Genomic DNA, 24,150 nt, shown 5'->3' on the forward strand with positions numbered 1-24,150 from the left:
TAGTATTATCTAGTACATTAAAAAATAAATATAGTAATATTAAATGTCTGGTGTGCTGAGTGAAAATCAGCAAATGCCTATTTGTTATTTATTTAGATGTAAAATCAATTTTACCATTTTCGGAAATCTTCGTTCGACGTTGCCAAGGTCATTTACGCATGCGCATTATACATAAATATTTGTTTGGCTGATTTGTCACGTTTGTGGAGTGTTCGTGTCGGAAGGTGGGGTGAAAATTTGTCGTATGTTTGTGTTGTTTTGTTGTTAGAAGTTCGTGCCCTTCCGAATAAATAAAAAGGGTGAATATGGCGTCGTCAGACAACGTAATAGCGATCGAGCCTTCACAGGAGCTCCGATTTAAAGGTAAGTCATGTGCGTCGGTTTCGCCGAGTTTGACTTGTAAATGATGATCATCTGGAAAAGGTGCCTAGTATGCGATTTCACTTTTTAAATGTTAAATTTGATATATTTTTTACTTTTGACAAGCTATAGAATATCTTGAATGCTTTATTTGGTTTAACTTCAGGTGACCAGAATCAGATTGCAAAGCATTGCACAGATGCAATGAGCGTCGAGCGACATCCAAGGCCCTATATACCAGGTAGGGTTGTCCGGCGATTCTACCTTTTCATGACGTCAGCTCGTGATGTCATTTGGAGTCAAGTCTCGAAGCCCCGTTCAATCCCCATGTAAATGAGCGATTTTCGAAGCACTGTAGAATGAAGTCTGCACAAGATATATCAAACCTAAGTATCTTATCTGAAAGAGCAGACAATTTTCTGCAAGTTATCCATTACGTGTTTTTCGCTAAATCTTTTGCTTTTTTCACAAAAGCGTAAAATGTCCCCTCATGTCTCCGCAGCCTCCCTGCCGCCGGCCGCCGCGCGGTCGCGGTAGTGTAGTGGTTAGCGTGCCCGCGCAGTATTCCAAAGGTCCCGAGTTCGAATCTATGCGGTGCGGAACTTAAATTGCAATTCCAAGCATATATACGCACATCATATATACGCAAGCTGAATATACGCACATCCATAATAAATTATTATTCGTATAGCTAAACTGTCACCAAGCTATCCATATAAATTGACTTCACCCAAAATATCGGCAAGATTCTATTAAAATATAAATTCAAATATGGCGGCTTGGACTGCCGCGTGCGTTAGGCTCCGCCCATAGCTCCGCCCACATGCGTGACGTCATTCGTGTTAGTGGACACACGCGGAGATAGGGGACGACATGGGCCTGGCGACATCAGCCATTAGTCAGGGCGATGAGTCTGCACCAGCTCGCCACAAGGATGCCGGAAATATGTATTTATAGTCACCGTGGAAATATGCACCAGCCTGCACCAAGCAAGGTGTATGATTCATGTTAAATTGAGAAATATGTTTCTGATGAGTGAACTGCAAGAGCAGAGCCCAGTTTTACCAACAGAAAAGTAGCCGCCTGCCTGAATTTTTTGCCTAAAGACCACTTCACATACCAATATGGAGCGTAAACGTGCTGGGCATGTAAGCGGATAGGGCTTGAATAAACTGTTTACAGTTCATATGTGAAGCGGTCTTTAGGCAAAAAATTCTGGCAGGCGGCTATTTTTCTGTTAATAAAACTGGCCTCTGGGCAACTTTTCCCTTGCTGAGTTGTGCGTTCTAAATTCTTATTATTGGTGCCTAGGTTAAGGTGAGGACAGTATCATATCCATTGACAAATTCAGATTGAGAGGTGTTTTGAGATGCTGTGGGCTGTATTTTGCTTCCTCGTATTCTTCTCTTCAGTTGCAGGCACATTTTATGTGATTTCTGTGTTTTTTCAAGAATCTCAAAATGGCAGTTATGTCCATTTTGGACTCTGAAGGAGACGCAAATACCTCAAATGCTTCAAGCTGGATATGCCAATGGTCTTCCACTTTTAAAGACCCTATATGTAATATGCTTCTGGTTTTTGCCTGGATCATTGACATTGTGATCATATTTTGATGGTTTTGCATATTGTATGAGAATTCCTACATGTGTATTGGTGCAACTTGTGGTTGTATGGGCTAAATGGATATCAAATGTGTTTTGCAATAAAATATGAAGATAGCCTCTGGCTCAAAACACACCATACAATTAACTTTTGCCACAAGATTGAGATTAGGTAATGCATAAAATAGTGGTCAGAGTATAATGCATTGCACTTACTGCATAATGCATTGGTGTGTTGGTGCATAATGCAATGCATCAGTCATATTTATCATGGAGTTAATGAAAGTATCATTCATTTTAGTATGCTTCACTAAAGTTTCATAAAGTATAAAGTATCAAACATGCAAAAAGAGCTGTATGCAAAGACAAATGTGCCTTTTTTAAATTGGCTTTTTGATGGTCGAGCCCTTCAGCTGAGCCCTTCAGCTGATGTAAAATATCACAAAATTTGAACAGAAAGGGCATGATGGGAGTTGTTAAATGTTATTTTCTTCACCCCGTTGCCCTGCTCCATTGAATTTAATTTATGAGCTAATTTCCAAATTTTCAAAATCTGAAGCTTGACATTTGATTGCCTCTAGCAACCTAAGCTTTGCACTGACATAATAGCTAGGGAAGGCAAAGCTAAAAAAGCTTTGCTTAGCTTAGTTCTAAGATCCTTTTCAAAGCCTAGCCTAGAAAGGGATCTTAGAACCTGTTGTGGGGCTGGACAGAGGAGATGGAAAGCGCCCCGACGGACTGACGACTTTCCCCTTCAATGCTGGTTGAAGCCTCACATGGGACGCAACGTGCGTTGACACATTTGCTGCCTCTCACGTGGTGAAGTGTGCGGTGGATCCCGGCGCAGCTGCAGTCGCCGCTGAGAACCTGAAGCGCGTGCGCTACACTAGTCTTGCAGACCGCTATAGTTCCACTTCAGTAGCAGTGGAGAGTTGGAGACTACCGGCGTAGTCAGAGAAGCAGGATCGAAGCTAGTCCGGGACATCGGCGGTCGGATTTCTGCGGCTACTAAGGACCCTAGAGACGTGTCCTCTACAAAGAGTCTCGATAGCGAGCGACCATCCGGGGAAACTCCGCCGCTATCCTCGCCGTTTATAATGTTGGCTTAACCGAATAACTGTCTCTTGGGAGGCATATTTTTATGTCCCTTCAAACGTTGCTTGAATCGATGCAAGCTTACTTGAGTAGCCAGCATGTCCTTGAGTGATGGCATTGGCTGTACTGTGCTGATGGAATGCCTTTTTAATCACAGGTCCGTTCAAGGATGAGGTGTCCAGCAGCAACCTCACGGTCACCAACACGTCCGACAAGAGGATCACGTTCAAGATCAAAACCACAGCGCCCAAGAGGTACTGCGTGAGGCCGAACCAGGGCATCGTAGAACCGGGAAGCACGGTTAGCATTGCAGGTAAGTCGGTTGGCCGGTCTGCGATATGTTGGTGTTGGCATTTACCATGTCGATATGTTATGTTTTGTGATGGCATCATATTAATGCATTATCATAGGAGACAGGTAATGAAATGAGGTCTTAAAAGTAAACAATAAAATCACCAATAGACAATCAAATCGCTAATGGTATAATCGTCAAGTTTCATCTCAGAGACCATTCTGATCGCTAAATTTCTGTTCAAATAAATCGACTTTCCGCAATCTTACCTCCTCGGGGTTCGTAAAAACTCCTTCCTATTCCACCGCTCATTCCTTTTTTTCACTATCAGTCTAAACGCTCGTCGCTCACTTTGCAGTGATGCTGCAGCCGTTTGATTACGACCCTGCTGAAAAGAACAAGCACAAGTTTATGGTACAGACCATGTTCCTGCCAGACGGAGATGAAGACCTCGAGTCACTGGTGAGAGCTCTCGGAAGTGTGCAAACTCTTCGTCCTTACTTACTGATGAGTTGCACTTGGGTTGTGGCTGTCAATGGCTGCTGGTGCCACTGTTTTCTCTTTGCCGATGTGGTAATCGCCCACAGTGTTTGGATCAACCGTTTGGCTCAACCGTTTGGTTGATCCAAACGGTTTCTGCTAAATGGGCTCTGTCGTGTCAAGCTGTGTCCGTACGTTCATCGACCGTCAGTATCTGACCCGACCTCTCGTCTGCCGTGCGTCCGCAGTGGAAGAACGCCAGCCCCGAACAGATCATGACCTCCAACAAGATGCGGTGCGTGTTTGAGATGCCGGCCGACTCGCAGGAGGATCCGGCCAGCAGGGTGAGCGCCGACGGGCAGCGCCGACCCTGGCTCTGTCCGTTTGGAGTGGACTAGTGATGTAAATCGGAGTATGAATTTTCTGGCGTTGGGAAAAAGTCCGAAACCGGTTCATGCTTCGGTCGGTCAGGCACACAAATGCTTATCTTTTTTCTGTTCATTGCACTGAAACATTTTCCCTACGTGTTTTTAAGCATATTGTTTTTTGGTCTGATTTTATTGCATATCGATTTGCCAATTATCTCTTGCACAATTGATTGCATTGCATCATCATGTGGAAATATTATTATCGACGTCGCAACCGAGCTCATTCATCGTTCGAAAAAGGAAATCGGACAATTTCGCACTCTACGTTTCGAACATTTTGTTACATCTTTCCAGAGTATTTCGGGCTACCTACTGATCAGTGATCGTACATAATTAGGCAAAATAAGGAAACTGACATCACTAGTTCGGACCGTGTACTGCCGTGTCTTGCCTAGCTCCCAGCCGTGGTGGTGCGACCCGCCGGCCGTCCGGGCGACTATTTACAGCGCCGTGTCGGCGGCCGGGTATTTCGGTCGGCGCCCAGACACAGGGTGCCACTGTGGCGTGTGACAGGCGTCCTTATTACGGCCGTGTGCCGAGTGCCGGTCCGCGTTCTTGAATGGATGAGCGCCTGAGTGGAGATATTGGGGCAGGCGGAGATTAAGACCATGGATGCTACGCTGGCAGGTGCTAGCGGCAATTAGTCGAGTTATAAGCAATCTTACGATGCTGAGCCAGTCTCATGTGACAATGTGTCAGGGATCAATATTGTCTCATATCTACATCTATGTATTTTTCTACTATCTCGCCTTCCCTGTAAAGTACACCGTCCATGTGTTGCTGAATTTTCTACACCAGTCCTGTGGCCTAGAGTGTGCCTATTCTATTCCCATTTATGATGTATATAGCTAAACCAGGTTGTGCCCATGCTGACGCCATTTCCCCGCCCGGTCAGCCGGAGCCCAAGGATATGAAGATGGCAGCTGACGAGGTGCGGCGTCTCAGAGAGGAGATGAGCAATGCGCGCAACGAAAACCTCCAGCTCAAGGTGGGTGTAGAGTCACGGGGTGGAACGCTCGCCGCCGGCCCGGCGAACGCGCGTGGTCCGCCCGCTGACAGGCGCACAGCTGTGCGGCTCACTCGAGTAGGCTCATGCGATTCTGAGTCAGATTAAAGGCCTCATGTCCACTTGACCTTCTGTCGGTGGTATCGATTTCGGCGTTGATATGCTGACTCGCAGGTTTGATTTTAATGGTGCTGTATTTACTTACGAGCAAACATTGATGCACTCGTTGCCAGGTGCCGGGTTACTCATGACTTTCCGATGTTGCAAAGCTGAGGGAACAGGCACGTGTTTGTTGTTGCCAAACGACGGCAATCTACATATGCTGCTACCTTGAATGGATTCGGTTAAAGCGAACTTCTGAGTACCCACCATGTGAACATTATGATATGCATCATTGTGTTCTAAGCGACCCTTGGCTGCTGAATGCTGGACAGTCACTGTGCCCCTGGCGCGGATGGCGGCCTGATTTTACCCTGTGTTGCCGCGGTGCGGTGCTCGTCGTCCCGTATCCGACTCTCCTAGTCTGACGGCGCGCTCTCCGCTCCCCACAGGAGGAGGGGATCCGGTTGCGCCGTCAGCTGGCGGCGGCCGGCGCCGGCAGCGGCGCCTCCGCAGAGCCCGCGCCCGTCGACACTACCATGTACTACGTGATGGCCATCGTCGCGCTCATTATCGGCACCATCGTCGGCAAGATGGTGCTCTAGGGCCGGCCGCGGTGGCCGTCCCGCCCGCCGTACCGGTCCGCACCGAGCCCGCGCCGAGCCGAGAGAGAGCGCGTGCCGCCGGGGCGCCGCCGGCTGGGCCGCGCCGCCCCGGTCCGGCCGGCGCCTCCTGAACGCCGTCTACGGTCCGGCGAGCTCTGCCCGATATAGCAGCCACCACGGAGTGGCGGGAGCGCGCGCCCAGCGCCGCCCGCCGCCCCGCTACTAGTGTCCGAGAGAGCGAGTGCGTGCGAGAGTGACGAGAAGCGCGCGAGGAATGACGCCACGCGTCGGCGGTTCCGGCGGCTGAGACGGCGCCGTGACTGAGAGCGTTCGGCGGCGCGCCTCAGGGACGGGCGCTCCAGGGCGAGAGTGCGTGCGCGAGCGGTGTCTGAGGCGTGATTGGCACCTTTTCTGCGGGGCGCCGTGATTGGCGCGCTGTGTCCGCGCGGGTGGTGAAATCGGTGGTGTTTGGCTGTGTGGTATTGGCGCTAGTCGTTGGGAAACCTCTTCTCGGATGTTTATAAGATACCTGTTATGTTTTACTCGCTTGTATCTATTATCGGTAAATCATCTATCGGTTGTGCCGTCCCTGCTGATACCCAAATGGTATGCTCGTCTGTTCGTCTTCCCCTTTTCCTGGCGCCCCGCTGCTGCCCCTCCCGTCCCCCTATCCGGGAGGTTCCCCAGTTCCCTCCGGCAGTCTGAGCCGGCGAGCAGCGCCCGCTGAGGCTCGACAGCTGACCGTCGGCCCCGGCCGGATGTATCGTCCGAACGTTATAATTGCCCAGTACACGGGATTATCAATATGCATGTCAATTTACCTGTCGGTGGTTTGGAAGAGTCAATAAATTCAAGTTCAGATTAGTGGTGTGCATTTTGAGCACATCTGGACACGTGCTACCATTATACTGGCTGGCTGGCTATATTATACCATAATATAGGCTTGCGAGGTTTTCACTGCATTGTCCAGACTTCATACCGAGTCTATTTTTGTTATTGGTTTGGACGGTATATCATTGGCGGATGGCTTTGTTTACTGATCAGGTGACGGTGACGGTCCTGAGCCATTTCAGACCTCTGCAGCCGATATGTGACAGTGAACCCGGCCAGCTAGCCTGGTTATCAGCGCTCTGTGGGGATCTATCCAGCTGATATGCGACCGCAGTGAACCCTGCCAAATTCCGGACTGGTCGGTTATCAGCGAGCTGTGGCTGGACAGCAATATCGTGTGGTCGACTGTGCGCTGTTGCGCTGTGACTGGGGCCAGAGACTGATAGCAGTCGGTCTGCGGCCGGTCAAGGTCCACGGGGCCGGACCAGCCGAGACCGGTGGTTCAGGGGGCCGGACCGGGTGAGACCGGTGGTCCGCGGGGCCGGACCAGGTGAGACCGGTGGTCCGCGGGGCCGGACCAGGTGAGACCGGTGGTCTGCGGGTCTCAGCTGAGACTGCTGGACGGGATCAGCTGAGACCTGTGACTCAGGGTGGCGGTCAGCAGTGCTCAACGGTTCGGCAGCCGGGGCTGGTGACAGGAGTGGACCGATGCCAACCGCCCGCCATCTGTCTGTCTGTCTGTCTGTCTGCCGGCTGGCCGGGTCGGCTCGGCCGGGGAATCGAGTATACACTGGGTCGGTCGCCGTGCGGTGTAAGAGCTTGGCCGGAATGTGTGCACCAGAAGTGATCGACCTCAATGTCGCGCAAACGATCTGCCGAGGGCATCATGACTAGTGGGTTGCGGCCGCGCGCCCACTTGGCTCGATTCGGCCCATTGATTTTACCTTGGTTGGCACCCGTGCTGCAGTGGCAGGCTGCCAAGCCTGGACCGGCCTGACAGCTCAGTCGCTCGAACGGGTCGGCAACCTCCACACTCCTGACCTATTTGTGTTGGACAAGGACAGCTGGGCTGACAGTGACCGCTGAGGGGAAGGGAAGGGAGCGGGAGTCCGGCCCAGGCAGCGGAGGGGCGGGGCCAACTGAGACCGGGCAGCTGTCTGACGCTTATCACGTAATGAAGAATGAGTTATGCTGACATGTTTTCTGTTACAGATCTGAAGCACGTCTGATAGGCAACTGAAGAGCGTAGGACGTAATAGATATTCCCTGAACTTAAGCGATTAAAAATGTTATAATTTCGTGGTGGTGTCTTTCTCTTTGAGCTGCGCCATTGTTACCTTTGTGGCGCAAAATAGGGCAACAAATATGAAGAAAAAGGAAACGTGTCCAGTCGGATAAATATTGGAATTATTATTGAAATGTGAAATGTGCGGAATAATCTGTATTTTTGTGAATAATCTGTATCAGATAATGTCAAATAATATAAATATTAAGCTACAACACAACAGTATTGAAATACTTATGCTGTGTGTCATTTCAAACCAAAGCAAATGTGGCCTATTCCGGATTTCAATTTTGAGCTTAGCTGTTGTTGGTTGGCTCGTTTTATGAGTACTTTCCATTTATTTCAGCTTCATTTTGTCTCCCACAACCAACAATTTTGACTTGTAAAATGTGCCCTATATAAGGCCTTGCAATGTGCTTAAAAATTGAACTATTGCTATGGAGTATGGGATAAACAAATATTTGTGTTTTTTCGAGAATTAAATGAAAATTAAATGACTGTTTAGGAAAGTTAGCTTTAACTGCACAGCTTCACTGCACTTAAGGATTCAAAAATCCATTGAGTTTTCTGGAATTTGGAGAAAGCTGGGGTATGACCGGGGACCCCCACACTCCACAGTCTCCAAGACTGCCTTTCGGATCTGCCAGTGTAAAGAAGCTGAAGCATCAAAATGGGCATAGGGTCTCTGGTATGATGTGATGGTGGCTGGTGCAGGGTCCTAAGGCCAGGTTTATTAAAAAAAATTGTTAAACTGTATTTTCTTCTTCAGAATCCCTGAAATGTATAATTAGGACTTGCTAAAAATACTGCTCATGTGAAACATATTACTGAGGCTAGCTGATATTTTGTTATATCAGTGGTTATTTTGTATGGCTTGCCTAAATGAGAGGTAATAGATCTTGCTCACACAGCAAGGGTCACAGCACAAAACAATTGAGCTTAGCTTGTACAAAGAGTGATGCACTCTAGACTGGTGTTGGGTGATGACAGGTAGTCGAGTCTGTAACAAAGCTTCAAAGTTCATGGTGTCCCAAGGCTCTGTTTCGCAGTTCAATTCTACCTGCTGCTACCAGGGCCCATGTAGGTAGCAGCCTGCTGTGAAACGGGGCCCACATCACACGTGTATCTGCTCCAAGATGTTCTCAAGACTGCTTGACTAAAACCCAGGTTGGAACCAGGGCTGGAAGCTGCCTCAGAAAACAATTAGATGGAGTAGGGCCATTTTAATTTTATCACAGCAGTTGCGAGTTGTCAAAAGCTGTTCAGCTATCTAATCTAGCCCTAACTCCATGACCTGAAGATATACCCAGATAATGAAAGCTTGACCATTTTTCTCCTACCTATTTACAGAATTGAGGGATCCACCAGTTTCTGATTTTTGAACATTCCTAACACAACCTTCTTGAATAAGAAATGTCAAAAGAAAAGGACAAACATTTCCAAGATAAGCTGAAGAAGTTCTTTAAGCACAATCGTGATGGGAGTAATTACAGGTATCTTTTGTTTTTCATTTGTAATATCATTTCATTAATCATGTTGCTGGCATGCTATTATTGTTCTTTTAATTTGCAATTTTACCCATGATTTCACTAAATCATCTTATTTATCTCTGCCTAATAATTATTTATTGTAAGATTTATATGAAACAGCTGTTAATATTTAGGTGTCAGGAATGTGCTGGGCATGCATGATATGAATGTTAACCAACATTAATTCTTTTAATGGTTGACTAGCTCCTCCCAAGGTTACTTGTTACAAGTTCCTTTATACTTGCTACTATTTTGCCAGTGCTAGCAGAGTTATATGAATTGTCATAGGCAGTGCTGGAAATGAGGCCGCTTTCTGGTCCCGGCGTTTTATTCTCCGGGTGGATTACCCCCGTCCAGCGTTTAGCCTTTCGGGACCCACTCAGGGTCGCGGTTGTTTTCGCCGCTCGCCCTAGTCGAGATGCAAAGTTAATAGTCACACGAAGCGTATTTAGGGCCAGCCAAACCAGCCTAGTCTGGAGATACTGTTAAATGTATGCATGTAGATGAAATAACCAGTAAAACGCCTTTTGGGCGAAGAACGAGCGAGCGAGATAGTGAGCCCTGCACGTGCGCAAGGGCGAGAGGGTACTTCCAACGGGCTTGTGCAAAGCACCCTTCTAACCGGTCGCTAGCGGTGTGCCAAATTTGAACGCAATCGGCCCAGCCGTTCCTGAGATCTGGAAGCGGCATTCTGCACGTGCGCACGTGCAAGCGGGGTCCAAACTGACTTTTGCACGGCACCCTACTAACCGGTCCCCAGCCGTGTAGGTACCAAATTTGAGCGCAATCAGCCCAGCCGTTCTCGAGATCTGGGAGCGCCCCCTGCACGTGCGCACGTGCTGTAGCACCCCAACCTTAACACATGCAGATGATTTATCTGATGGAGACCTAACTGTGTACCGAGTTTCAATTCAATCGGCCCAACCGTTGTGCCGTTATTGAGGTTGCAATTTTGGGGGTTCTTAAAAAATGTCCAACTTTACCACGCGCCACGTGCGGTGGTTGGCAAGAACGCATGGTGGCCATCACTCCACAGAACTTTTACGTCCAAGTGACATTCAGTAAAGAAGACCGCTTGTCAATCGGATGTCCCGTTCCTAAGATATTAGCTTTTGAAGAGCGTCCCCACGGCCGGCCGGCCGGCCGGCCGGCCGCTCATACTCCGGATTTTCCCTTAATTCAGTATGAACTCGCTCGCTCGCTGCGCTCGCTCGCTCATAAAAATGTTTTATAAAATCGATTAATTTCGAATTCGCATTTTCAGAGGCCCCAAATAAACTTCGTGTGACTATCAGCTTTGCATCTCGAAAGGGCCGAGCGGCGAAAACAACCGCGGCTCTGAGCGAGTCCCGAAAGGCTAAGCGCTAGACGGGGTTAACCCACCCGGAGAATAAAAGGCCGGGACCAGAAAGCGGCTTCATTTCCAGCACTGTTCATAGGTGCCCTGCTGGCCTGTCTGGAGTTCCCTTATGATGACCGGCTCTGTGTAACTTTCAGTCAGTATCTCAGCCAGCCATTCGAGTACACCGCAGACCTCCAGCAGAGCCTTCGCTCACACTCGCAGCCGGGCACCCGCGTACGGGCCCTGCAGGTCAGTTGCATGTACATACAGAACGAACACAGTGTGGGGGCCATTCAGGTCATTTACTAATAAAAAAAACGCTATTTGTCGATTTACTTGACGACTGCTGTTTGTGAGGTAATTTGTCAGTATTATACACTCAATTGTCGATAAATTGTCCCTGTGCCTACTCCTGGTAGATAAGGTGCCTGACCGTCAATCTAGTGGCATTGTGTTCGAGACCTTAAGTGTGCACTCGTCATTAATCATGGCAGCTAGCAACTGGCGAGACAGAGAGGGCCACACTAGCAGCTAGACCCGGGAGGACCGTGTCGCCATTTAAATACGAAGCTTTCTCCTCGAGATCTTGCCGGTGAACCGGGCGCGGGCGATGCAGGTAGTCTTGTGGTGGCCCTGTGGTGCCGCGTAATAAGCAGGTGCCCTTGCCCGTAACCACTCTAAACCATTCGGACTAGACGCAAAAGCATCACTTGTCTTCAGGCTGTCAGTGAAAAACGCTGCAGCATATTTAGATCTCAGACTTTGGTTATTAGATTTCACTCTCAGTAAGTCGTCTTTGACAGATCATTTTTTGATTTTCGTTTCATTATTTGGGCGTCGGGTTGCGTTGACGGCCACTTCATTATGCGTCCAATTGCGTTATTGTTTATTATCGAGATGTGTCATCATATGCGGAGAATTGTAAGGAGCTGTGGGTGTTCGGGCACCGCAAATCCGCCGCCCAGTGCTTATGACCTTGACCTCCACCGTCTGCTGCGGCCCCAAAGCCAGGCCGGTGCGCAGGGGCGGCGGATTTGCGGCGCCTGAACACCCACCTTCTAACAATTCACCGGTGTGTGTCCTCGAACAGGCAGTCTAGCGGTCGTGTTCTCCCACTCCTCACCCTCCGTCCTCCCCGCGCTCGGCCGCCGCAGGATCTGGTGGAGCGGGTGCGCCGCCAGCGGCTGGACGACCTGCAACTGGTGTCGCTGGTGGCCGACGTGGCCGACCTTCTGGAGCCGACTGCGGCGCGCGACACGCGCCAGGCGGTGCTGGCCGCGCTGACGGCACTGGTGGCCGGCCAGCTGGAGCACATGACGGCCGCCAAAGAGGAGCTGCTCGGACTGGTCGACAGGCACAATGTCGCCGAGGACCTCCTGCCCAGGGTGAGACGCCGGGGACAGGGCAGTGTCCCGTATACGATGAGACGCCGGGGGACGGTATGGGCCTGACGGGAAGCCGTTAGGCTTCACGGGTCTTTGTTGCACCTAAAAAATTGGCTCTTCTTCCCCATGTGGTCACTGCTCACCATTTTGGAGCTATTGCTACAGCCTAGAATATAGTCTAGGAACTGATCACTTTGATGATGCTCGTACTCGTACTTTAGCATAATGTTTAGCCTATTGGCCCACCTATCCGAGGCACGATACGGCTGCAGCAGCTGACCCCGCAGTGCGTGATACCGTCAGGTGCGTCTGCTGAGCGCGCTGACGGAGAACGGCCGCAACCTCACCTACATCGAGGAGGAGGTGCCGTCGCTGCTGGTGCGCCTGCTGCCGGAGGCGCTGCTGCAGCCGGTGGCCGGCGGCGGTCAGCGCGAGCTGCTCACCCTCCTCCAGAACACGGTCAAATTCAACGCCGCCTACGTGGAGCCGGAGCACGTGCGTCGCTGCGTGGAGCTGGTGTACGAGCGCGCGGCCGCCGAGCCGGGCGGCCTGGACACAGCCTCGTGCCTCTCCCTGCTGGACGTGATCCTGTGCTACCGGGACCTGCCGCGCGGCGCGCTGGTCCGCCTGTCCGCACTGCTGGCCAGGCTGGTCTGCCGGCCCGAGCACGCCAAACACGCCTGGCGCATCATGAGGAACCTGCTGGGCACCAGCATGGGACCGGTCACGCTGCAGGTGAGGTCCGACGGACAGCGGAGGCGGAGAAGGGGGGGGGGGGAGGTGCTCTGACCTATTTCGGTGGGGTGGGATGGCTATGGTGGTGGATGCGTGTGCCGGGAGGGGAGCTTGGTAGATCTTGTGAGAATTGAGATGTTATAGGTTGGCATTGGACGGGAAACTACTGAAAAGCTGTACACAGCTGCTGTTTTGTTGATAAAGTTGACAATGTGGCAGCTTAAATAGCGGGCTTGTGGTTTGGACGTATCTGGACTCAAACTGTGTCGTTCCTTTGCCAACGCCACCGCCCGTCCGCCGTCAGGTTCTGACCGACATCATCATGAACCGCTCCAACGCCAACGACGCGCCGCTGCTGAAGGGCTGCGTGTTTTTCGGCGCCACGGCGCTGTGGGGCGGCGAGGAGCGGGTGGCCTCGCTGCTGCACCGGCCGGGCGCGCTGCTGCCGGCGCTGGCCGCTGCGCTCGACTCGCCGCAGCCGGCCGTCTGGCACGAGGTGGCGCTCGAGCTGCGCCGGCTGGTGAGCGGCCCGCAGGCCGGCGAGCTGCTGCCGCACGCCTGGGACGCCCTGCTGGACCTGGTGGACCGCCTGTACGGGGAGGCGGTGTCCGGCCGGCCGCCGCTGGCGCAGGCCGCGCAGCAGGTGCGCGCCCACCTGGCCGCGCTGCTGGCCGCCATAGAGCAGCTGGTGGCGGCCGGACGGTTCAGCGGCGACGACGCGCGGCTGGCGCAGACGCTGGAACTGTGCGCCGCCGACCGACCCGAGGCCAACGTGGTGGCTACTGTGCGCGACACCGCCGACAGGCTGCTGACTTATAGGTGAGAACAACCCAAAGAATGTTCATTCTGCGGGTGAGAACTAAGACGGACTGCTCGCCTACGAAACATGGGAACCCCGACAAACTGTCGACCTACTGCGGATGGTGCGGGGACATAACAATACCTTGCTGTGCTGCTCAGCGAATCTGCAGCTTTGTCGCTCAAGCTCAACTAAAGCAAAAGCTATTGTTTCACATTCAGCGGGCTTATGTCAATAATCGTCTTTGCGCTATGGCACGGCACGCACGCATATGTGCAGAAAATGCCGCATGCGTAGAATGCTTTCTTATGCGTGTCCTTTACCTCTGTGCAGGTACACGTGGCTGCCGGAGCTGCGCCAGCTGGTGGCGCGCTATTTCGAGCGGGAGCGGCGCACGGCAGTGCGTCTGGCGGTGTGTGACGTCCTGCAGCGTGTCTGGGACGGATTCCGCAGCCTGGAGGCGGGCCCGCTGCTGGAGACGGTGCTGCTGCCGGCCGCCGCCGGACTCCCCGCCGAGCCGGACCCGCTGGTGCGCGCCCGCCTGGTGTCGTTGCTGGTGCGCGTGGCGTGTACCTGCCGCTCCCCGCACTGTCTCGAGGTGATGACCGTGCTGGAGAAGGTGTTGAACGCGCCGCTGGAGGCCGGCAGACCGCTGGCGGCTGGTGAAGTGGCCGCGCTGGTGGCGGCTGCCGAGGGCTTCTGTGAGCTGCTCTCCATACACCTGGACTCGCTGCCGTCGGCGCTGGCCGTCAAGGCATACAGAGCGATGGTGGATCACCTGGGCCGGCACTACACCACTCCGGAGGTGCTCCTGGCGGCGTCCGAGGTCCGAGAGCCGCTGCTGCTCACCCTGCTCAGCCTGCGCGTGGACTGCCGGGAGCAGATCGGTCTGCCCGACCCGGCCACTGGAGTGGTCAGGTTCAGCCCGCACCTGCTGGCCGAGCAGAGGAACGCCGACGCGCCGGCGGGCGGACCGGCGCCGGCAGCGACCGACGGCGCCCCGCACAAACTCGGCCCGTCGGAGACGCGCGTCAGCCTGGCCGGCGTGTGTCTGACGGTGATCAGCGCGCTGCGCCACGAGCGCGACTTTGCGCTGCTCTCAGAGCTGCTGCGCCGCGTGCCGCGACTGCTCGAGAACAAGGCGCTGGTGGTGAGCGAACACGGCGCTGACGTGGACTACTTCGCGCAGGCCATGTGCCAGCTGACGGCGGACATCACGCCGGCGCTCTGCTCGCGGCTGGTGAACGTGCCGGCTGATGTGAAGACGTCCGACCTGCAGTCGCTGGTGTACCCGATCCTGGTGTCGCTCACCTCCTACCACGGACACATGAGCATGCCCATGCACCGGCGGCTGATCGGCAGTCTGGAGAGCGGCCTGCGCTCCCGCTGCGCCCCGCAGTGTATGACCGCGCTGACCGTCTGCGCCCTCGGTATGCGAGAGGCCATGGCCAAAGTCATACACGACGTGCTCTTCGGTATGTCCAAGCTGTCTGCGACGGTGGCGATGGGAAACTCGGTGCTGGAGTTTATCTCGACGCTGATCCGCATCCCCAAAGTGTACTCGTGCTTTAATGAAGAAAAGTACATGTCCATCTTCGCGATCGTTCTTCCGTACACGAACCCAGCCAAATTCAACCACTACATTGTATCGCTGGCACACCACGTCATCGCGATGTGGTTCCTCAAGTGTCGGGTCAAGTACCGCAGAGGAGTCGTCAAATACATCATCAAAGGCCTGAAGACCAACTTCAGCAGCATCCAGGAGCTGCTGAGGCAGCAGCAGGCCAGCAAGCAGGCAGCGGACAACGAAGACTCCAGCAACCGTCGCAGGTAAGAATGGAGTGCTGTTGGATCATTGGGACGACGTGTCGGGGAGGCTGGACTTTGGAGTTCATCTTTGTAGAGCCGAAGGGATTTTCGCTGTTTATCGCAGATCTGTAATGGTTTGTGGGTACCATACCTTTATCAAAACGTGGCAGATCTGGGAATAACCCAAATCAACTTCAAGCATTCCATTTTTCATTGTGGTGTCATCCCGCCGCACTGCTCAGTGAGCTGTCTGCCGTGGCTATTGTGTATCTCCTAACCAGTTGGTTAACCTAACCAGTTAACCATGTCCTAACTCTGTTGTCTCGTAACCAGCGGCGGCCCGCTGTTGCTGTCTCCTAACCAGTGACGTCCCCGTCCGCAGATCGTCCAGTCTGTCGGACCGCGCCAGCCAGGCGCGCGGCCGCGAGACGCGCACGTTCTCGCTCTCGCGGCGCGCCCAGGAGACGCCGCCAGATCCGGGCGGTCGGCGCGGCTCGCTGGCCGTCGGCGGGGGTCCACCGCCGCCGCCTCCTCCGCCACCCATACCCGTCACCGAGGAGCTCATCAAGTTCCACCGCGAGCTCACAGAGACCTGTGTCGACCTCATGTCGCGCTACACGGGCGCCAACTTTGCCGTGCTGCCCGAGCGTACGGCAGTGATGGAGCTCCTGCTGGCCGGCGGCCTGAGTAACACCTGGGTGATCGGTAACCGGCTGGTGACCATCACTGTCGGCGGCTGCGGCGGCACCGTGTTCCGGCGCGCCCTCTGCGAGCGCTGCTACAACCTCTGCTGCGCTGGCCTCACTGACGACACGCCCACCAGCCCGCCGCCGGAGCCGGACACGCCCCAGCCGCAGCCGCAGCCGCCGGCGGCGCCGAGCGCGCCGCTCGAGGTGCGCCGGCGACACATCTCCACACCGGTGGGCCGCGGCGCGCCCGTGGCCGAGTCGCCGCCCCTCCGAGACGACTCGCAGCTGAAGGTGCGGGCCGCCGCCGCAGCCGCCGCCGCGGCCGCCGGGGATCAGCCGAACTCGCCGGTAAGTGTTGCAGAATTATAGTGAGGGAAAGGATGGGAACCGGAAGGTTTGGAAATCACCATAATCGTTATGCATAAGCAGCGTTGCTGTTTTGTCATTTATATAGTCATTGGCACAGGGACAGTGGTAATTCGAATGAAATTATCTGCGGGATTCAATGGACCACTGTTACGATGTGATGATGCTAAGTTAGTCGTAAGCCTGCAGTCTTGTATCCAGTACGACTCTGGCCTGCAGGGCACGGGCGCCGGCCCCGGCGGCGGTCGGCTGTGCAGCTGCTGGTGCCAGGGCTGGGCCGAGGTGCTCGTCCGCCGGCCCTCGGGTAACATGGCCTGGATGACGCGGCTGGAGAACCGGCAGCTGGTGGATTCGGATGAGCTGCCGCTGCCCGACCTGCTGTCCCTGATCGCGCCCGGCACGGCCGACCAGACCATGGAGAAACTCCTCAAACAGGTCAGACGGGGCGTAACGACCGGACAGTGAGGAGGGGATGGGGATATCGGGTGGCGGAGGAGGGGAGGGGGAGGAGGAGTAGTACATAGGAGTGATTTAGAGGGCAGGTAGATAAGGATGGTTTCGGTCAAGGTTGAGGGTGTTGACATTTTACCGTTCTTTTTGGAGATGTGTTGGAACTGGCTTTTTATATCCAACTTTTTGTGACTTTTTACGGCTTAGAATCGCATTGAAATACTTGTAACGCATTGTTACTGTTGAAACCAAATGGTGTGATTATTTCCCGGCCATTTCTCCAGCTGGTGCTCTAGCCCATCATCAGACACATCTGACTGTCCCTCTCTGTCCGTCTGTCTCCACAGACCGAGTCCCCGGCTGAGAGCGCCACCTCCCCGCCGGCCTCTGCTCCCGTCTCCCCTCCGGCGCCGCCCGAGATCAGCATCATCCAGGAGGACGGCGACGGCGCCGGAGAGACCCCCGACGAGGGTGGCGGCCCGCGGCGCCTGCTGCCGCTGTCCCGCACCCGCAGCGGCGAGACGCGCCGACACAGCCTCTTCAAATCCGTCTCCGGCAGCCAGGTGGGTGAGACAAGGACGGGACAGAGCGGCAGTGTTCTAAAATTGGATATTGGTTGGGTGTGCCGATGAAGAAAAAAATCCTAGTGTGAGAAAAAAGGAAGTAAATAACTGAAGTATTTTTGCAAAATGGTGTAATGCCAATTTTTATGCCAACTGATAAACCAGGATTTCATGCCAGGATCTTGACAGGGTGTGAAACAAAAGGATGTGGGTTCATCAACTGTCAAGTGACATGTAAACTGACTGTTGGGACTATATGAAACTTTTTCAGAGATGAAGTAAAGTCGGTCATTCAAATTTTAGGGATGAAAATGTTTTCCCCATTAGGTGCGATTTGCCACCAAAAAGTCTGAAAAATGGAACACTGCAGAGCGGGCAAGGAGGGGAGAATATGACGAGGCAGGCTTATTGGCACTTTTTCCTCCTGATGGCGTACCAAGTTTCTAGTAACACGTCGACGTGCTGATTCTTCCAGCTCTATGCTCAGTGCTCAATGCCTTATATTCTGCACCTGGTTGCATATGTGGTGGATATTACCGTTTTTAATGGAATCTTTGAATCCTGTGTCAGATATGGTGTGTGTCTTGTGCTTTACCACACTGCCGTCCAAAGGCAAAAACGCATATGTCGGGTCATGACCTGACCCGACATATGCGGTTTTGCCTTTGGACGGCAGCACATGACTTATAACTATATAGCCATATTTTTATAATATTTTCTCAAGCTTGTTACAAGCCCTTCGACTCCCTTTTCTATCTCGGTTAGGCCGAGTAAGCCCCCCCCCCCCTCCCCCTCCTATCCAATACAGTGTTCCGGGCGACTCAGGGAATACTAACCATCGTGGAGCTGCACTAAGCGGGCGGAGTGGTCTGTCAGTGTCCCCTCACTGTTTGACAGATCCCTCGTCAGCTGCGTCACTTCTGCGCCTCGTCTCTGTGCGGCTCGCCGCCCGAGGCCGACTCCGACGACCTCCCGTCCACGGTCTCTGACGCTAGTCTCTGTGACTCTGTGTGACTCGGTCTGACCGAGAATTGCTGATGAGTGATGAGTCTTATCGCGGCGTGGTGCTGGTTGAGAGGTAGCTTGTGGTTTTGGTTGAGAGGTAGCCGTTGAGAGAGTGCATTTCGGTTATTTGAGGTGTCATAGTAGTCATGATCGACTGACATGTTGTCGCTTTTCTGCCGTTTTCGGATGCAGTGGCTGTTTCAGTCGGTAAGTTTTCGCTTGCTACGCAACTCTGCATTCCTGCACGTTTGTTTCCTGATTTCACCTAGAATGTATTGCTTATGTCTTGTAAATATCGTGTCAAACTTTGTGTTTCCCTTTCCACCTATGGCAACCACAGTCCGTTTGTCGTGTTAGCGACGGCAATTAATTTCCCAGTGTGAATTGAGTGTGCCGGTTTTGAGAGTGCAGTGTGCTGGCCTGATAGACTGTGCCGCCGTGCATGGGTGCCCTGCGGCACAGACGCTCCGCTGCCGCGCAGTAATGCTTTCCACAGCCTGCTCCGTGTTAGCACATGATAACTGGACTGGCATCCCTCCGACATTGTAAATGATCACCTGCATAACGCACGTAAATGTGTAAAGACACTCGTATCGGGTGCCCTAAAATATCATCCGTCACCGTTTTTGCTACTGACACGTGCAATGCTCATTTTCCCCTTCATTTCCCCTCTTGTATCAGTGCTGCTCACGAGTGATTCAGTAGGCTGGACGTTTTTTTAACACGGCACTTTTAAGAACTTCGTCTTCACTGACATCAAAAAGGAGTATTCATTCTGCAGTTGTATTCCCGTCACGCGGCCGTCATTGGCTAGCTGTTGCACCGCGATGGTGTACTCGTTTACTCCACACTGTGTGATCGGTGGGTCGTCCTCTGCCAACTGACGCCCTTATTCCCTACCCTCCGCAGATGCCGCCGCAGTCGTCCCCCCGTCTGGGTCGTGACCGGAGTCACACTATCTCCGTCATGTCGCCGACGCGGCGCGCTCCGCCCGCGGACGGGCTGGGCGAGGACGGCCGACTGGGCCTGCTGCCCGAACAGGTGCTGCTGCAGCTGTTCCACAGTCCCGAGCTGGACGCCCGCGAGCCGTACCCGGAGCCGGCGCCCGCCAACTGCGACGTCCTGCTGCTGGAGAACGGTCCGGAGACCGAGCGCACGCTGGCCGTGTTCGATAGGATCACTCCCATGGAGACGCACAAGATCGGTGTGCTGTACGTGGGCGCCGGCCAGGCGGGCGACGAGCCGGCCATCCTGCGAAACCAGTGTGGCTCGACCCGATATAATCAGTTCCTCAAGGTGAGAGACGGCGCCGGGCTGGCGGCCTAGCAGTGGGTAGATGGCTGTGAGTAGATACGGTAGTCTTGTGCTTACCACGGTGTTAACATGTTGCGTTGGAGTGAATCATAACATAAATTCTTTGCAGAACTTTGGATAAAAATGTTTCTAGTATCTAAACTTGCGTCCTTCATCCTTTCAGCTGTCTTTTATCTACAATTGTGTACTTAGCACCTTTTCCGTGCTGCGGATGATGCCACGAATTTGCAGCTCTTGCAGCATGAGCTGTTAGTATTGAACGCAACACTCGTGCCCCAATGTCAGCAATTGTTAAGTTGTGGGTCTAACTGTATCGCCTGAGTGTCTGAGAGTAGCCGTTCACTGAGTCGCTGCGGCACCGACAGGGTCTCGGCCACCTGGTGGAGCTGACTGAGGCCCACCCGAAGAAGACGTTCCTGGCCGGCCTGGACCGGTCCGAGAAGCGCTCAGACGGCCGCTTCGCCATTATGTGGGAGGACGACCTGATGCAGGTAACGGGTGAGGGTTTGAGGCGGGTAACGGGGGATGGTCTGAGGCGGGTAACGGGTGGTGGTCTGAGGCGGGTAACGGGGGGTGGTCTGAGGCGGGTAACGGGTGGTGGTCTGAGGCGGGTAAGGGAGCGGATGAGTCGTGTGGGCGGCATGTGTCGGGTAACTGGGGGTCAGAGCGGTCTAAGGTGGGTGATCGGAGATTCAGGTGCCGGTTACGCGAAATAAGTATCGGATGCGTGAGGTAGAGAACGGGGATCGTTAGGAGTAGCCGCAGAGGTCCCGTTTCCCAGCGGAGTAGGCCGCGGCGATGCCGTAGCCCGCTTAACGTTCTGTTCCCTGCCTTACTTTCCCTCATGTGTTGTTCCATCGGAACTGGCCATTCATGGTAGTAATCATTCTGACTGTCCTCCCTCGGGTGCTCTTTTATGGGACACGGGCAGTCTGATTGCTCACTGCCTGCCCCATCTGCCCCTCAGGTGCTGTTCCATGTGGCCACCATGATGCCCACTGTCGACGAGCGCTGCAACAACAAGAAGATGCACATCGGCAACGACTTTGTGCTGATTGTGTACAACGAGTCGGGCCAGCCGTTCAACATCACCTCGATCCGAGCGCAGTTCTGCTACGCCGGCGTGGTGGTCGAGCCGTTGGACCACGGTACCAACCGTATCGTCGTCACCACCAAGGGAAAACTGCAGGTCAGTGGGGCGGCGGCGAGGTCAGGCGTCAGTCGACGAGGGCCTCAATGTCAGAGGGCAGAATTGATGTGCGTTTCGTTGAAATGAGTTCCAATGACTGAAAGCAAAACCCAAATGCTTATTGTGAGCTTGTGCATGAAAATGTGTAACGTTTTAGAAGGTCCTTGTGTTCATCATGTGGAGTTTGTATACCCACGTCATGATATCGCTTTCTTTTTGCAGGCTATTGTTTCACTCCCGCCACCCCCCCCCCCCCCTCCCCGATGGCTATCCGTGCACCCGGAGCCGCCTCTCCAGCCGCCCGGTCAGTCACGCTGCCCACTGACGGCCGCCGCCCCGCCGTGCCACAGGAGCTGTTCGGTCACACGGAGGTGACGCTCGTCTCGGACCAGAACGTGGCGGCCATGGCCCGCCAGCTGGCGCTGCACGCCAACCTGGCCTCTCTGATCCAGCAGCGCGGTGTGGCCGGACCCGACCCGTACGCCTCCAACTGGCTCGAGCGGCTGCGGCACATCAAGCGCGTGCGCCGCCGCGTGGCGGACGCCCGCCAGCGCCGCCTGCAGGAGCGGAGGAAGGCGGGCGAGGACATGGCGCCGCACAGTGTCGACTTCACGCAGCTACTGGAGTGAGACGGATGGGGGACCCGAGGACATCCCCCAGCTATTGGAGTAAGTGTGATCGTGGTTCGTGGGTCGCTCGGACCTCCCATAGTAACTGGAGCAAGTGGTGTGGTGTAGCCCGCTATGTTCATCACTCAGCAGCTACTGGAGTGATCCGATATGATCGGGCTCTTCCTTCTTTATGTCGAGAGGGAGGGATAGCAGTATCTTATTACGAAAGGGAAATCCTGACCTTCTGGTATAATTCATTCACACGCGACAAAAATGTACCTATCTTTCATCAATGCATCGCACATTACGATTTCGGGTGGTGGCGCTCTTTCGCCCTCGTTCATGAAGTGGGCCCTTCCGACGGCGTCACTGATGCACGACTCTCTGAGGCAGGCGTGTCGGACGCATCACAGCTATTATACCGCTGATACCTACTGTCCTTTGTGAACGGACGTGAAGTCCTTCGCCGCGCCGGGGGATGCGGGATGACAATAAAAGCATGGCGTCTAGGAGTTGGCAGACCAAAATCTCTCACGCTTGTCCGATGCTATTTTTCTGGCGAGGCATTCGGCCTACTGTTCTGATGGGTGATGCCTTTGCCGATGTATAACGCTATCGGAGTATTGCTGTGTGGCTGGTACCGTCCGATGGCGCCCGTCGAAGGTGTCAGCTGGGCGCCACCGCTGGGGCTCATCCGTAATCGTGTAAGGGAAGAGCCGAACTATTTTAACGCTTCCTTGTGTGTGTGGTGAGAGGCGTGAGTCGGGCGGTGTCGTACTTTTAAAGGCTGTGTGGCTGCTGGGCACGGTCGTTGCCTGCGCTGACTGGTCGCCGTTTCTGTGACGCTCAGTGGAAGTTACGTCAAATCCATTGGTTAAAAGCGTGCCTCGGAATGCCGTTCATAAGAGCTCATACCAAACATCGGTCTGATTTGTGTGATCTGCGTAGAACCATGCGCTTCCCGCGATGGAATACTATTGTAGTAAAAATTGTTATTTTCCAGTGATAATCTTGCGTCCGATGCTCACGAAACAATGGTGTTTGTATGCAAGGTGATGGTAGCATGATTTGTTTTTGGGATTAAATGCTGGAAATCTATGTCCAAAGTAATAGCCTATAAGGCCACTAGTCGACGCCAGGGTATATGTTTCGCTCTACAGCACTAGCTAATGTCTCCTTGGGATAAAACATCTCAATGTGTGCCCATATTTGACGATATTTGGTTATTGTTTACGTGATATGAGCTCATTTGATACCAATAGTGCTGCAGCTGTACCAAAATACCACAAAGAAATGGACGCGGAAACACCAAATGTTTGTGCTTTGTTCATTGTGTGCGTGTGGCTGTGTATGAGCCGACGTGTCCGACACTCAGTGTGAATGTGCTGTCCGCTCTGAGTGTGTGCGGTGGCGGGGTAGGACGGTCTCGACCGGCTCCTGTCGTGCTGACGGTACCGCGTGGTATCCGCGGTATGGAGGACGCGGCCCGCCCGCGTCCCCGTACCGCGGCGCCGCGCCCCTCGCGCGCCCCGGGTGCCTTGTAACGCCGCCAGCGTCTTGCCGTCTCTGTCTCTGTCCGTGTGTGTGTATTACGACAGATCCATCCGAGGCAGCCAAACGCGGCGCCGTGCCGTCTGCCGCGCGGCTCCCTGTATATTTTATGAACGTGAGCTTTCTCGGTGCAGCCGGCCACTGTTGGTGTGCCGTCCGTGCTCGGTGGTCGGCCGGATGGGCCCGCTATTGGGCCGCCCGACCGCGGCTCCTCCGCTCTGGGCTGGGTGGCCGCCGCCGCAGGCTTCCGTATCGGATCCATAGGCGCGGGCTGCTCGCGCGACTCTCGCGCCGTCCGGTTCTTGGTGGGTGGAAAAACAAACAGTCCGGCTGTGGTGCTACTCCCTTGTTGGGAAAATCATGCTCTGGGGCGTCTTTATTGTTGCCGCGTGAGGCGGGCAGGCGGCGGATCGTGTGCGAGCCAGCTGCCCGACTGTGTACTATGTATGTTAGCCTAGGTCTGGGCGCTATTGGTCGCCGTCCTTTATCAGCATGCTGCCGGTTTGCTAGCGTTTCTCGGTTTCTCATTGGTGGATATCACCTATTCACCATCAATAGGACGGGAAACGCCAGCAAATCACTTCTACATTTGGTGGAAGCGGCAGCAGGCTGATAATGATAGCAGCCGGATAGCGCTCCGTCTTCAGTTCAGTCCAGGTCGGCCCACTCGCTCCGCCGTTTGTTGATCCCGTGTCTGGGTGTCAAATAAAGTTGAATACCTCAGCGCAAGT

The 24,150-nt window shown here is 53.9% G+C and overlaps 2 protein-coding genes across 2 annotated transcripts; both read left to right on the top strand.

The window, feature by feature from the left end:
• Positions 1-20: 20 nt before the first annotated feature.
• On the top strand, positions 21-6,830 carry LOC122379924 (vesicle-associated membrane protein-associated protein A-like). Its single transcript, XM_043362580.1, has 6 exons — positions 21-363; positions 3,214-3,369; positions 3,707-3,810; positions 4,077-4,172; positions 5,152-5,244; positions 5,814-6,830. The coding sequence occupies exons 1-6, from the start codon at positions 306-308 to the stop codon at positions 5,964-5,966; spliced, it is 660 nt and encodes a 219-aa protein (XP_043218515.1). The 5' UTR covers positions 21-305; the 3' UTR covers positions 5,967-6,830.
• Positions 6,831-9,430: 2,600 nt separating this feature from the next.
• Positions 9,431-24,142, top strand: LOC122379926 (tuberin-like). The gene is made up of 13 exons (XM_043362582.1): positions 9,431-9,575; positions 11,109-11,202; positions 12,108-12,338; positions 12,642-13,073; positions 13,378-13,892; positions 14,206-15,702; positions 16,064-16,718; positions 16,956-17,171; positions 17,534-17,749; positions 19,664-20,050; positions 20,434-20,559; positions 21,036-21,257; positions 21,608-24,142. The coding sequence occupies exons 1-13, from the start codon at positions 9,496-9,498 to the stop codon at positions 21,884-21,886; spliced, it is 4,950 nt and encodes a 1,649-aa protein (XP_043218517.1). The 5' UTR covers positions 9,431-9,495; the 3' UTR covers positions 21,887-24,142.
• The last annotated feature ends 8 nt before the right edge of the window (positions 24,143-24,150 follow it).

Source organism: Amphibalanus amphitrite, unplaced genomic scaffold (assembly GCF_019059575.1).
Source record: "Amphibalanus amphitrite isolate SeventyFive unplaced genomic scaffold, NRLGWU_Aamphi_draft 000087F_arrow, whole genome shotgun sequence".
NCBI classification, from domain to species: Eukaryota; Metazoa; Arthropoda; class Thecostraca; order Balanomorpha; family Balanidae; genus Amphibalanus; species Amphibalanus amphitrite.